Raw genomic sequence first — 14,360 nt, 5'->3', positions numbered from 1 at the left:
AATTATTAGTTGATAAATTTTAATTTAAACACCAACCGTGGAACATGAAAGGAAATTGCTAAGTTTAAACTCCTTAGTAAAACGATTGAAATTTATTGATGAATTTCCTGAAGAATAAAGGATAAAGGAGATGAGAAAAGAAAGAGAAGCAGAGAAGATCGAAGCTGAGGAAAAGAACAGAGATGGAGGGAGAGAGAGAGAAATTTAAACTGATATTCCCTACTAAATTTCTAATATTAAGGGATACTTTTTAATATTAGTTTGTATATAATTGGTAAATTATATATTAACTTGTAATTAAGTTAAAACTTCAATAGTGAGAATAAACAAGTTTTAAAAGTAGTATAGCTAAGTAAAAAGTTTCAGAAATATCCTAGTTTCCGAGAGTATAGAAGACGAAGAAATGTTGCGTTCTTGCTGTATGGACCCAAGTCCGTAGATATTGGGCCGATTGTGTTACCCAAGTCCATGGGCTACATTCAAAATTAGCCCAAAACAATAATGTCATATTACTGGTCAGCCCAATAGTACATCAATACATTGAAGTGAGTTAACGTTTTAGAAGAAAAAAAAGATGAGCAGCGTAAGGAAAGGGCCGCCGAAGCACCAGAACAAAGTCGCCTGGAAACCTAACGCCGGCGTCAAAATCAATGAAACCGTACGCCCACCTTTTACTCTCCGGCCATCAAACATTTGAATTGGGTCTCAACCATTGATGGGTTTTGCTCTTTATTTTGCAGGAAGTGGGTGGAAAGTTTAGGCCTTTCTCAGACATAACAGGAGTATGCCTTCGTTGTAAAGATCAAATTGAATGGAAGCGCAAATATGGAAAATACAAACCCCTTACTGAACCTGCTAAGTGGTACACCTTCTACTTCTCTCCTTGTTCAAAAAATTTAATTTTTGCTAAATTGGATAAAAAATTGCCAATATTTAGGTTGTTAAATTATAGAAGATACAATTGGACACATGTACTAGGTTAGCAAAACCCATATACATAACTGGTTAATATTTCTATAGTATGTATTTATATGTTCATTGAAATTAGTGAACCATGGTACTCCACAGCAACTGACTTAAATTCCTGTGTTAATTTTAAAATTCTGATAGTCAGAAGTGTTCGAAAAGAAACGTGCGTCAAGCTTACCACAATCTCTGCACTGGTTAGTTGTAATTTCTTGTTCATTTGTTGTGTTTTGTTTTATGTATTTTTGTTACAGCATAATGAAATCCTCTATTGCCTTATAAATCTGTCAAGTGTTTGGTTTGATGTTTTTGCATTTATTTGAAAATTGAACAGGCTGTGCAAAGGAGCATAATGTATGTGCCAAGTGTTCATGTCGTGTTGGTCAAGTGGTTGGAAGGTTTAAAGATTCCTCCTTTTCCCCCTTCCCTTCCCTATTTATTGAATCTCTGTTCTGCGCGTTTAATGTGATTTTGCTTCAATTTAAGTGATGAACATTGTTTGTGGAAGACTCATATGGTTATTATTGGTTTCTTGTAGAGATGTTTCAGAAGTGGAGGCTGAGAAAAAGGCTCTTGAGGAGGTCTGTTTTCAATTTTCGTAGCCTTATCCTTTGGCTTTTATGTCAGCTGCAAGATCAGCTGGTTATTTGTCAACCTATGAAGCTGATGGTTTCGTTATTGGTTACAGGCTATCAAGAATGCTCGAGAACGGGATAGGCGGTCACTTCTACGTGCTGTAAGAGAAATTTCTGCTGAATTAACTTTATGATAAATGTTTTCTGGTAGATGCCTGCCTTGTTCTTGTTCCTAGCCCCCCCAACCCCCCCCCCACCCCCAAAAAAAAAAAAACACACACACACACATACTAGGCAACATCCTTGGGTGCCTACACTCGTTATCTTTTCAAATTAGATATCTAATTAGACTCGGTTTGGCATCTCATAATGAATAGAATGGTTTAACCTAAGTTGCTCGGACACAGGTGCGGATCGAGAAGTCGGATCCTTCGAGATGTAAATTCTAAGATTCAGGGATATGGATCCTAGTACGGATATGGGTGCGGGGATCCAGCTAAAAATAATTAATAAATAAAAATATAGAACTATCTCTAAATTATGAGAAATTTTGTGGAATACTTATGTATCGCTTGTGAAATATGTATTTCTTTTTTATTCTCAAGCTATAGATAAGTAAATGGTTGATTTCCTAGATAAAGTATGCTAATTTCTTCAAATTTATCCTAGTTTTGGTTCTGATTTCGAGAATCAAATTGTATCTTGTCTCGATTTTGTCCGTTCGCCGTGGTCAAAGTACCCAAAATTATTTGACCAAATCCGGTACGGATCCCATACGCGCACCCATACTAGTTTCATGTCGACACGGGCGCGACACCTAAACTACCGTGTCGGAGAAACTTAGGATTTAACTACAGTGACTTATCATAAACCCCGCCTTTTCAATTTAGATGTAATCGATATAGTTCTTAATCAACAATGTGTCAATAGTATCAAGCTATATCATTTGGTTAGCACTTAGCACCAGAGTGACCTTTGTCCTTTGCTATATTTCAAATCTTTACAATTCATGTCAGTGATTTATTACCATGTACTCTAGGCATAGGAGAAAGTAAACTGTTTAACCACGTATTTCTCTCACCCTCTTTGTTCCCCATAATCATATTTCCTCCTCATTATTTGATCTCTACTCTCTTGGAGTCTAAACGAGAACACCTTTCCCGCCCTTCCACACCACATTAAGCCTTGTGGGCTCACAATTGCCTATCTTTCAGGTGGTTAACTGACAGACCACTTACTGCCTGCCTCTTCTGGCATGACATTGGCGACAATTTGGTCATAAGTATTGATTGCTACAGATCATTCCCTGTAAACAGTCATACTCTCTGCCTTCTTATCCATATGAATATCGTGGATCAACTAATATTTAGCATAATTGTGAATGTTATAATCCTCCCAAAGTACCCTACTTACTCAAATATGTATTCTTGTTATATGAAAATCAACTTTTAACATGTAAATTGTAGGTCACCTTTTCTTGCAAAAACAAATGATGTAGATGACAGTTTATGGTCATTTTTATTTTTACCCCCCTTGGGATCTACCCGATTCTCTTCTATTTGTTTCTCCTAGACTGGATTGAAAATAGTTGGACTGGGGTTAGTGCATACATAGTCTGTACATGTAAGCACAGTTTTGTTCTCTGGATGTTGGATTGCCTATTTATGTTTACATATTGAGTACTAGTTATGCTTGAAAATTGATTCTTAAAGCTGAAGAGAATGTTTTCCTGCTGGTTACTTTTATTGCATAATACTCATTAAACAGCATGTCTCCACGAAACATGAAATGGATTTTGAGAAATAAATATCTGTACGTAACGATTGGTTGGTTCATTGAATGGGAGTGGAACAGTTGATTTGCTTCTCTCACGTTCTGATATTTATTTACTATCTAACCGAACACATTTGATAGTATAAGCGAATATGACACAGCGAACATGACATTCTCCTCCTTTTTTACTTTCCACCTTCTTTTACTTATTACCAAGTTGTAAATACTCCTTTACCTCCCTTTCTACCATTTGTCTTTTCTACTGAACCAAGCTGTATAAAAGTATCTTGTTTTACCAGAGTTTCAGCACATTGGTGTATGTTGATTATATTGCTTTCGTGATGTTTCTGAGATTCTTAGTGCTCATCATGTGTATTCAACAGATGAACAAAGGGAAGTCTCAGAGTTCGGAGAAGAACCTAACTCAAAATGACATGAAGGTCGGTGAACTGTTTACAGCATCATCACTTGAGGAATATGCGGAGGTAAACCATGATGATGAGGATGATGATAATGAAGATCAGCTCCAAGTTATTTGAGATGTGCATTTTGGAGAATAAATTTCATATGGCCCTTTATAGATTTCTCTTCATGGTCGATAATTTGATTAACACTCGCACATTTGAATTGGCAGCTTTGGGGAAAAGAAGTGAATTTTTGTTGGCCACAATTGATATAGGATGTCTGTTGGATAGTGGATAAAGGCTTTCAGATTTTCTTAGCTGGTGATTAAGAGTTCTGAGAGTGTAATATAGGCTAAAATAGATTCTTAAGCCTATATAATTTAAAATAGGCTATAGTATGATGTGAGAAGTTATAAGTTTTGCAGCGGAGATCCTTCGGCCTTAAGTTCGTTTCTTTCTTGGGGTTGTCTTGTAGAAATTTTATCCGAATATGCGATTCAGCTTAAAAGACAGCTTGCTTCATGATATTGTGATGTAAGAGCATTGGTGTTTTGCTAGTCAATTTACTCATTTTACTAGTTGGTCTTTGGTTTTTGGGACTTGATGGCCCGTGAATTTACATTATGGTTGGGCAGAGTTTTGTACTATTTCTGTGATGCAGCCTCCAGATTGATTTGAATCTTCTGTCTTCTCTATTCAGTATTTTGATTGTAAGATAAATAAGTGTGCCGCTAATATTAACTTAATGCAGTTCTGAGAGGAAAGAGTATAATGAAAGTAGAGATCACATATCAAGGTCAGTATGTCCTTAAATCACCTATTCATAATATACTGCATATGTTCAAGAAATGATCTGAGAAAGGCAGAAGTGGAGCATGTAAAAGCCATTGCAATACACCCAAGAATCATTACGTTCAAACTATTTTACCTAGTTCCACTGGTAACCTCATCAGATTTGCAGTGCCAAGTGGGTATCCTTTTCGAGCAGATCCATATTGACAATTAACGGTGTAAATCACTTGGGATTTAGACATTTCGGTTCGGTATTTTCGGTATTCAGTTTCTTAAAGAGAAATTTTCATAAAGCACTATCTTTTAGTAGTAATTAGCCATCTATAGATACCATTTGCTATATTACGGATTATAGATACCTTTTCTGTGGTTATAAGATGTATTTAAGCTATTGTATGCATGAATACAGTAGCAAAAATAGGCGCGAATCAGGGAAGTCCAGCTAATCAGTTGTTGTATTCGAGTGTATTCGACTGTATTCATGGAGTGAAACATGGGATTACAGCTGGACAGATTATTGTATTCGATTGTATTCACGGCGTGAAATGGGGTTTTACACTGTTTTTAAAACGGAAAGTGAATGAATTAACATAAAAGACTCCTAATATAAATCAACAAACTCAATTATAACACACAAATTTTGTATTTTCAGTTATAAAAAAGATTCTCAACCGAAAAATACCCCCAAAACATAACAATCTTTAGAGAAATTATATAATACATCTGAATACATAAATTATATCAATTATAAAAAACATATGAATACATTCATGGCATATAGCGAGACAGTAAATACAATGAAATCATAGAATACAGCGGGATATATTGAAATACAATGAAAAAAAAACAGTGAATAAATTGAAGTATATGGAACAACAAGATACATTGAATTACAATGAAAAAAAAGACAATGAATACAATGAAATACATGAAAATACATTGAAATATATTAACAGAAAATCAAGTTGCTCAGCCCCAAACTCCGCCGTCTTTGTTCAAGAACAAACCCTAATTACCGGTGAATCCGCCGTTCACCGGAAGCCGGTAGTCCATTGAGGATGTATCTAATGAGCAAGAAAAAGAAGTTGTTGATGCGGGGCCTGAAACTAGTGAATCAACTTTAAAGTCAGCTACACCAGCAGTTCTAATCCGAAGTGCTGCCGAGTGTGACGAGGAGGAAAAAAGTGCTGGTCTAAATTCAAAAGGTGATAATGGATCTAAAAGTCCTTCTAAATCTGATCAGAAAACAAGGATGTCGTCGTCTTTTTTAGAATCTAGTTTTTCTTCAAGAAATGCCAAGTCCAAAAGAGGCAAGGATGCCATTCTTGACCTACTAAGTGACGATGATTTGCTTAATTCTACGCCGGTGAAGCAGAGTTTGGTTCATTATTGAATAGCGTATCAAAATAGGGAGAGAAAGAAAATAGTGTAACTAAATAGCGTATTTAGTGGCTTAGGGTTAGGAGGTAACCAAAATTAAATATTTTGCTATAAATATTAAAAGGTATCTATAGAATATAATTTTTTTAAATGGTATTTATTTAAAATAAATAAGGTGTTACCCTTTGCTATAGGACCAATACCGTACCTAATTAAATTTGGTATGGTAATGTTTTTCTCCTTTCGGTTTCGGTTTATTTGGTACGGTAACTTCGGTTTATTCGGTTTGAATACTAATTAGTGCATAGAGCCATAAACTCTAATATTCTTAATTAAAGTACTCAAAAATACAAAACTGAAAATGTTTGTTCAAAAAATTTATCCAAAACTAGCATATATCGACCCAAATAGAGAAAATTGTACATAAAAGAATACTTGACCATTAGAAATCTTGTTACTTGTTTAGAGTTAATTGATGAACTTAGAGAATAAAGGAAAGTAAAATTTTAAATTTTTTATATTTATGTTATAATTGATAATATATGTTTTGTGTAATATATATTTCGGTACGGTATCGATATTTCGATATTTTATTTTAAAATACCAAATACCATACCTAATACCAATTTTTTTAAAATCTTAAATCAAGTACCAAAATGCCATATACCAAAAACCAAATTTTTCGGTTTCGGTACGGTAATTCGGTATTTACCAATACATAGCCCTAGATCCAACTGTCGAAAGAAACCAAATCGAAGAATATAAAGGCTTCAAAACAAGAGTTGCATTGACATGAACTTACATTTGATCAAGAATTCATCTATGCATATAGATGAATATTACATTTATCTGGCAAAAATCATTTAAGAATATATTCTTCATCCTCCTTGTAGTGACTGATTACAATCAATGAATATTGCATTTATCCGGCAAAAATCGTTTAAGAATACTGTGAGTAAATACCAAAGAAAATCAATTGTGGTAGGCCAGATACTTGGATTCCAAGTCAACTTATGTATCACTGTCATCTATACGGACAACTAATCAGCAGAGTTAGCACGGTCTTGATATCTTCAGCTCCAATACTGTATGGCAGTAATATAAGAAAAACCCTACCGCATGAAGAGTCGTCTGGCAGCTAGCTCTATCAACCTATTCATTTACCGCACACAAGCGTTCTGCAAAAAAAGAAATCATGTTTTAGGAAAATTTATTGAACAAGATGCACGTTTCATATCTTCATGTTAACAAAAAAAAAAAAATAGCAGTAGCTTATCAAATATTAGGGTACAAATATGACACTTTTGAGTATTTAAACAAAGGCTCTTTCTCTTTTTTAAGTGGCAATATATTGTCAAAAACGGAGAACCAATTGGATGTTTTTTGCCTAGAATCAAGAATTAGAGCAACAGAGCTTCTTTCTTTTATGAATATGATAGAGTGCAAATGCCCACTAAGCTACAAAGAACATATTAGCGAACACCTGATCCAGATAAAACGGTTTGTTTCAAGGGAAGTATGATGGAGCAGCTGAGCAGACATGCGAACTCTTCATACTAACCAGAGCTAATAGGCCGCAAAATTTATATGTAAACAGATTAGGCCCAATTTTTTTGGATCAAGAGGTAAACAGATTGGCACAAACTGGAGCATCAATAAAACTGATGATGAAACATAAAGAACAGCAAAGCACATATCAAGTCAGTGGGAGGTCAAATTTTTATAGATAAACTTACTGTAATAGTTGATGAAAACAAGTATTTTCAAGTCATAACTGTCATTTAAAGACATCAAGATCAATCACAAAATCAGAAAGTTGTGAATAGAATGTCCCATATAAACTCGCAAAAATCAAGTAAAACACCTACCACTCTGATTCAATTGGACACATCCATAGTAGCAACACATTAGGTTAATAAATCACACTTCAACTTCCAAACAAATTATGATTTATTGCTCACGTGGTAGTAAAAATTAAAGGAAAAAGAAGAAGAGGTCAAGATCATACTGAGATATTCATAGGCAAGTATCATGGAGGTTCCCCATGCTGACATGCTGACAAATCTTGGACCTAATCCCCTATAAAATCCTGTCCAACCATCCTCAGCAATTAACTGCTTCACTACTTGTCGTGCAGTAGGCCTCTTGTCGTGTCCCATCACCTGTAGTGCACGAACAACAAGATCCTTAAATAACAAGACTCAAAACTGAGACTAATTACAGGACAATGCAAGAGCACAAACTAGTGTGGCTAGAGTTTTAAGAGGAATTGCTTCTCAACACTCTCACTTATGTATCCAACCACCGAAGGAGAGACCAAAAGAAAAAAAGAGAATATCTACAATTTCTATGCAGATGAAGAGAAGCAGCTATTAATGCCCAATTGTGCGCACCAATCTATCTATATAGAATAGGAGAAGCAAAACCACTACATTAAGACAAGTGTCTTAACCACAAAAAGCCAAGTGGCATTTTTAAGACAAAATAAACTACTTTTCTAACTAACTTTTTATTGAATTTTAAATTTTGAATTAATTGGTTACACTACTTGAATTAATAAATATAGATATCTTAATTATCAATAAAAAACGAAAAATACAAAAAAATATTCTACTCATTCAAATTGGAGTTTTAAAATTATTTTACAATAAAAAACAAAAATAACAAAAAAATAAAAAACTACCAATTTAAATTGGAGAGTAATTTCTTCCTAATATAGTTGTAGTAGTGTGTGTGTGTGTATATATATGGGAGTAGTTATTATACTAAATTGGTTTTTTATTAATAATTCATATGTCAAATTATATATATATATATATATATATATATATNATAATTACTAAACATTGGATAATATAATAAAGAAAAATATAAAACAAAAAAGTTCTTCAATAACTATATAAGTCTTTTTAGTTAAATAGAGATTTTATTATTAGGTATATCGTATTGACAAATAAGATGATAATTTAAATTTATTAAAGTAATACGATCTAATATGTTCAAAGAAGCCCGATTAGGATTTAATTTAACTAATATTGTTTAATACTGACCGCGCATCGCGCGGGTACGACTACTAGTGTGTAGGAAACAAAACGAACACTTAACCCATCTAAAGGTACTGCAATGCCTCTTGCGAAAGCTTAACACTTGCAAAAACCTTAACAAATAAACTAGAAAATTTTGAGAAGTGTAGAAAAAATAGTTCATAACAGAAAACAGAGGTAATACCTGCAATCGAGTTTTAATGGTGTCCAATGGAGTTGTTATGCAAGATGCAGTAGCACCCGCAATGATCCCACCAGCAGCTTGAACTGCCACTATTTTCCCCTGGCTGGGAGCAGGCCCACCATGCTCAGTTCCATTATCCAAGAGCCTGCTGATAGACACCAAAAGCAGTTGATAAGCCACAAAAGGTTACCCAACAGAAATCTATAGAACAACAATGCTCGGCGATGCAACCCAATTCAAAGGTATAACAGGAACGTGAACAGGAGAAAACGGACAGTCCACTCTTAAAGAATTTTGCACGATCAGCATTGTCATGTCTCACCTCCATATGAAGCGCTGGCTCGAACCATAACTTGCCCACCATACAGCACTGGATGGGGAGTATGTTATAACAGATAGACCAAATCCTCTGTATAGTCCACGAACACCTTCTGACTTCAGAACTTTGCGAGCAACATCCAAGCCTCCGTTGTAGCTTGCGTGGCCTGAGTATCCTTGCACCATTAACCTTTGACTAACCTATTTCCATTCGATTTCATGACATCAATTTTCGAAACTTGAAAAAACTCATCCACAAATTGTGACTGGCTGAAGTGGAAAGCAGGGCAATAACAATAAAATAAGGAAGACCATAAACGTCTGAAACACAACTTATTTGTAAATTACTTTGCTATGCTCAGTTCAGCCAAATTCAGTTAATATTCTAATGCAAATTCTAGTAAATGACAAAAAGAATAAAGAGCAATCTGATAATTTAAGAAAGCATACTTCAGATGTAATCAGATATTTAATCTAGCTACACGTGGATTTCTTCTTTTTTTTTTTTTTTGATAAGTAAAACGTGGATTTCTGGAGAAAAGTTACGTTGGATTCACAATCCACTTGTTCAAGTCATTATGCCTCTATTATGAAAAGAGAATGAAGAGATAAAGGGCATACTATGTCAATTGGAACAAAGACAGATTGTGAACAAAGAGACGCCAGCATGCCAGCAACGCCATTTGCTATAGCTGCCTGTACAGGTTCTGATAATTTGAATGGTTCAACCATCTTAAAGGCAGCCACCTTAGTGGTCTCTAGTGCTGTGAGAAATATAATCCTGGCGGGAATTGCCCCAGTAATGACAGTTCCAAAACCTCTATATAAACCGGGAACACCATCGTTTCGCAATATGCCCCTAACAACAGAAAATGCATTGTCTTTTGCAGCAGTATTGGTTGCAACCTGCATTCTAGTTTTGATAACGGAAATGGGGTAGAGCGCAACAGTAAGCCCTGTAAATATCCCAGCTCCTACGACATAGAACTTACTCTTATCAAGCCTGCAGAAGAGTGGAAGACATGAAGAGAAGTCCAAAAGAAAAAAAAGAGAGGGTAAAAATAAAAGGAGCAAGCCTGCATACAAGAAAAGAAATTTTCCCCATGGGCCACTACATCATTAAAAGATTAAGTTGCAGCGCAAATAGATCCTACTTGACCTTGAACATTATCCTATAAGATAGAGAAACTTAAATCTATGTTATAAGTATACATAACTTTGGAGGCCTGAAATCCACCAAGAGGTCTAAGCCGAAGATTCTCCATTCTACTGATTTTTACGGAATCTCAGAAAATGAGTTAATTTACAACTTTTGTTTTCTTTCTTTTTTTTTTTGGGGTGGGGGTGGTGGGTGGGGGGGGGTGGGGGATGACCGAGAATTCGGGCGGCCAACCCTTAGGACCAACCGCAGCCTTCGGAAAGAATGGGCCGGCCCCTCTACCCTTCTCCGCTTAAATACAAAGCTTAGTTCGAATGGTGCAGGGCTCGAACATGTGACAAAGTCACAAGTCCCTTAACCTTTGCCACTTGAACTAAGCCCTGGGGGCAATCAACAACTTTCGTCTACTAAATAGGAAGCCACAAGCTGCACCTCTTCGAGAGTTTCTCTCCAGGATTGTTGCCTGGCGTGGTCGAGAGCATATGATAATTTGACTTCAGCCGTAGTGGAGATCTCCTATGCCCGAANGTACGACACGCACGCTCGGAAGAGTCGGCCGCCCTCTACCTTCTCCGACTTAATACAAGCTTAGTTCGAATGGTGCAGGGCTCGAACATGTGACAAAGTCACAAGTCCCTTAACCTTTGCCACTTGAACTAAGCCCTGGGGGCAATCAACAACTTTCGTCTACTAAATAAACACGTAAAGAAGAATTAATAAGACATTAATTCTAGCCACCAAAAACTTCTGGTGATTAGTGTACAGTTTAAGCCCTCTTACTATTCATTTTTGAATCCACTCACTTTTATACACAGGATAGGAGGGAGGCAAAGTACAACATCTCCCATTGGTTTTGCAGGACAATCATTTAGCTAGGCCAACTCGCAATTAGCACCCAATTTGAACTTATTCTCTTTTTGGACAATACAATTACAATTTCCAAAATAAATTTCAACCTCCGAATATGATGAGTCCCAACTAGCCATCCTTGGTTTTAATGTTTAATTCACGGTGAATAAGAGAACTGCAAATAGATCTCTGCTAATTACTTTAAGAACTAGTTATTAATTTCCATACTTGAACACGTTATTAATTGCAATCAGCAAGACCTATTATCATTTGATTCATTTCCTACAATTAAACACATAATAATCATTCAAAAATTTCAACCTCAGAATATTATGAGTCCCAACTAGCAACCCTTGGTTTTCATCTTTAATTCACAGTGAATAAGAGAATTGCAAATAGATTTTTGTTAATTACTTTAAAAACTAGTTATTAAATTCCATAATTAAACACGTTATTAATTGCAATCTGCAAGACCTATTATCATTTCCTATAATTAAACACATAATAATCATTCAATCATACGGATGGAGAAAAAAAACATTAAAATGACAAAAACAAAATTGAGGAGACGTATATTAAGACAAAATAAATCGAAGAAGTGGAAGGAAGCTTTACTTGTCCCAGTTAATCTCGGTTTGGTCAAACGACTTCCTTCTAGATCCAGCAACCTCCATTTTTAGGGTCCCCGAAATTAAAACCAATTGCTCAAAACCCTAACTCGGCTAACATGTAAAACAGCGACTCATTATTTTTTCAGGAGGACAGCAACAAAATTGCAAAACAAATTTGAAAATGGGACTCTGAATAAGTAATTCTTTGCAACGAATATTCTAATTGGAGAAGTTTCTTGGAGGAAAAGCACCGACCAAATTGGTCAATATAATGCTCCTCCTACTAATACAACTTCTTAAACAGTTTATTTTATATTTGTTTTTGGGTGTAAAATGAGATTTGGAAACAGAGAGGTTGTTAGGTCTTTGTTGGCTGGCGCCTGGTTCCTTATGCGGCGTGGGATTTGTTTACTTGGGCGCCTATGGGAACACGTCTTAAGATGCATTTGTTTTTTTTCTTCTCTTTTTCCCCTTTTTTTTTTACAGTATTGAATTATTTATTCAAAGAGTAATAATTATATACCGATAATATATCAGATTATCCAAAAAATATTTAAGATTCCTTAAAAAAAAATTTATAATCTTAACGATAATGGTACACATAAACTAATTAACGGTGCCATTCCCATCAATAAACCCAACCCAAACAAATGGGTTTGATTTTCTGAAACCAACAGATAACTACATATGTCTCGTAGACTGGATGGTTATTTGTTGCTGCTTTTTGTATAGGTACTAATAAAATTACAGCGAATAAAAAAGTATTGATCTCTAATAAAACCGAAATATTATCCCCGAAAAGGATATACTACTAGTAAGTTTCAAGTGAGACAAAATATGTCCAAACCTCTTATAAGAAAACTAATTAAGAACGTAAATGTTTTACCAAGAATTTCTCAAAACTACACCAGACCAAAATCCGAATATTTACTTGTTCCACAATTTTAAAGGAGAAAATCTCGCTTTATACCCATTAAACCCAAACTATTTACCCTTTAATATCTAAGCCCAAATAATTTACTTTTTCTACCTATACAGTCTAAACTATTTACCCTCCTGCCCAATTCCTTTTACCTTTTCAATTTCTCTAAACAAGCAGAGTCTTACACCGTAAACATTCCTTTCCCCTTTCAAAAAAACACCCAAAGCTTAGTCTTTTTAGTGGATGATGAAAATCTAGTACAAACTCATGCATTTACCATTTTTTTAGAATTTTCTATATAAAGTTTAAAAAATAAGTTTTCATATTATTGTGCATGAGTTTCACTCCAAAATCCTCTTTCTATATTAGTATATTTTTTTGCGTATTTATTTGTATTTCAGAACTCATGTGTTGTTGTGGTTATATATTAAATTTTCCAAATCTCATTTTTGTGCGTGTATGAAGACCCACTATTGTTGAGCTTGAAGCTCCTAAATTCAAAATTTATTTTGAAGATTTATTATTTGATTCGATGTGGGTGCTATAAAATATTGCTTATAGTACCTTCAAGTAAGCTTTCTGGATATGAATTTGTATGTGTATTTGAATATCCACTATTGTTGGGCTTGAAGTTCTTGAATTTAAAATTTTTATTTTGAAGATTTCTTGTTTGATTCAAAGTGGGTGTTATTAAATATTTTTTATAGTACTTTCTGGAAGTTCATACTGAAATTTGATCGCATTTGCTAATTTGAGGTGATTGAGATCGAATTTTTCTATTAAAAATCGAAGAAGAATACAGTTACCCAATAGTATACCTTTACAGTATACAATATGTTGCAGAAGTATATAGCTATGTTGTAGCAATATATTGTTATAGTATACAATATACTGCAATGGTATACTATAATAATTGAAGAAGAACACAGTTATCTAACAATATACCGCTACCGTATATAATATACTGTAGGAGTATATAACTATACCCAACAGTAAACTATTATAGCATACAATATACTGTAACGGTATATTGTAATAATATGAAGTATACTGTAATAGTATACAATATACCATAATAGTATACTTCGACTGTTTGTAACGACCCGGCCAGTCGTTTCGTGAGTTATAGCCCCGTTTCTCCCATTTCTGCTCCCTTTTGTGTTCCTCAGCTATATTTGATCGTATCGCGTTGGTTGGTTCGGGTTCGGAGTGGTTTTGGAGTGAATTGAGACACTTAGTCTCTTTTGTGAAGGCTTAAGTTGGAAAAGTTGATCGGATGTTGACTTATGTGTAAACTACCTCGGATTTGAACTTTTATGGTTTAGTTAGCTCCGTTAGGTGATTTTGGACTTAGGAGCGCGTCCAGAATGTGATTTGGAGGTC

The 14,360-nt window shown here is 34.9% G+C and overlaps 2 protein-coding genes across 3 annotated transcripts; one reads left to right on the top strand and one right to left on the bottom strand.

Moving 5' to 3' along the window:
• Window positions 1–545: 545 nt before the first annotated feature.
• On the top strand, window positions 546–4,397 carry LOC109217101. Its single transcript, XM_019381332.1, has 7 exons — window positions 546–658; window positions 741–862; window positions 1,111–1,163; window positions 1,301–1,364; window positions 1,505–1,547; window positions 1,655–1,702; window positions 3,698–4,397. The coding sequence occupies exons 1-7, from the start codon at window positions 575–577 to the stop codon at window positions 3,851–3,853; spliced, it is 570 nt and encodes a 189-aa protein (XP_019236877.1). The 5' UTR covers window positions 546–574; the 3' UTR covers window positions 3,854–4,397.
• Window positions 4,398–6,645: 2,248 nt separating this feature from the next.
• Window positions 6,646–12,472, bottom strand: LOC109217100 (solute carrier family 25 member 44). Of its 2 annotated transcripts, none has more exons than XM_019381330.1 (6): window positions 12,060–12,472; window positions 10,058–10,439; window positions 9,441–9,637; window positions 9,119–9,266; window positions 7,899–8,052; window positions 6,646–7,068 (listed from the first exon to the last, which is right to left on the bottom strand). In XM_019381330.1, exons 1-6 carry the CDS (start codon window positions 12,116–12,118, stop codon window positions 7,043–7,045), a joined length of 966 nt encoding a protein of 321 aa, XP_019236875.1. In that variant the 5' UTR covers window positions 12,119–12,472; the 3' UTR covers window positions 6,646–7,042. The 2 variants fall into 2 exon arrangements, with proteins under 2 accessions (XP_019236875.1, XP_019236876.1); XM_019381331.1 differs by having other exon boundaries at window positions 9,119–9,263.
• Between the last annotated feature and the right edge of the window lie 1,888 nt (window positions 12,473–14,360).

The sequence above is a fragment of the Nicotiana attenuata genome, unplaced genomic scaffold (genome assembly GCF_001879085.1).
Source record: "Nicotiana attenuata strain UT unplaced genomic scaffold, NIATTr2, whole genome shotgun sequence".
NCBI classification, from domain to species: domain Eukaryota; kingdom Viridiplantae; phylum Streptophyta; class Magnoliopsida; order Solanales; family Solanaceae; genus Nicotiana; species Nicotiana attenuata.
Note: the sequence above shows the minus strand (reverse complement) of the source record. Positions and strands in the feature narration are given on the sequence as shown.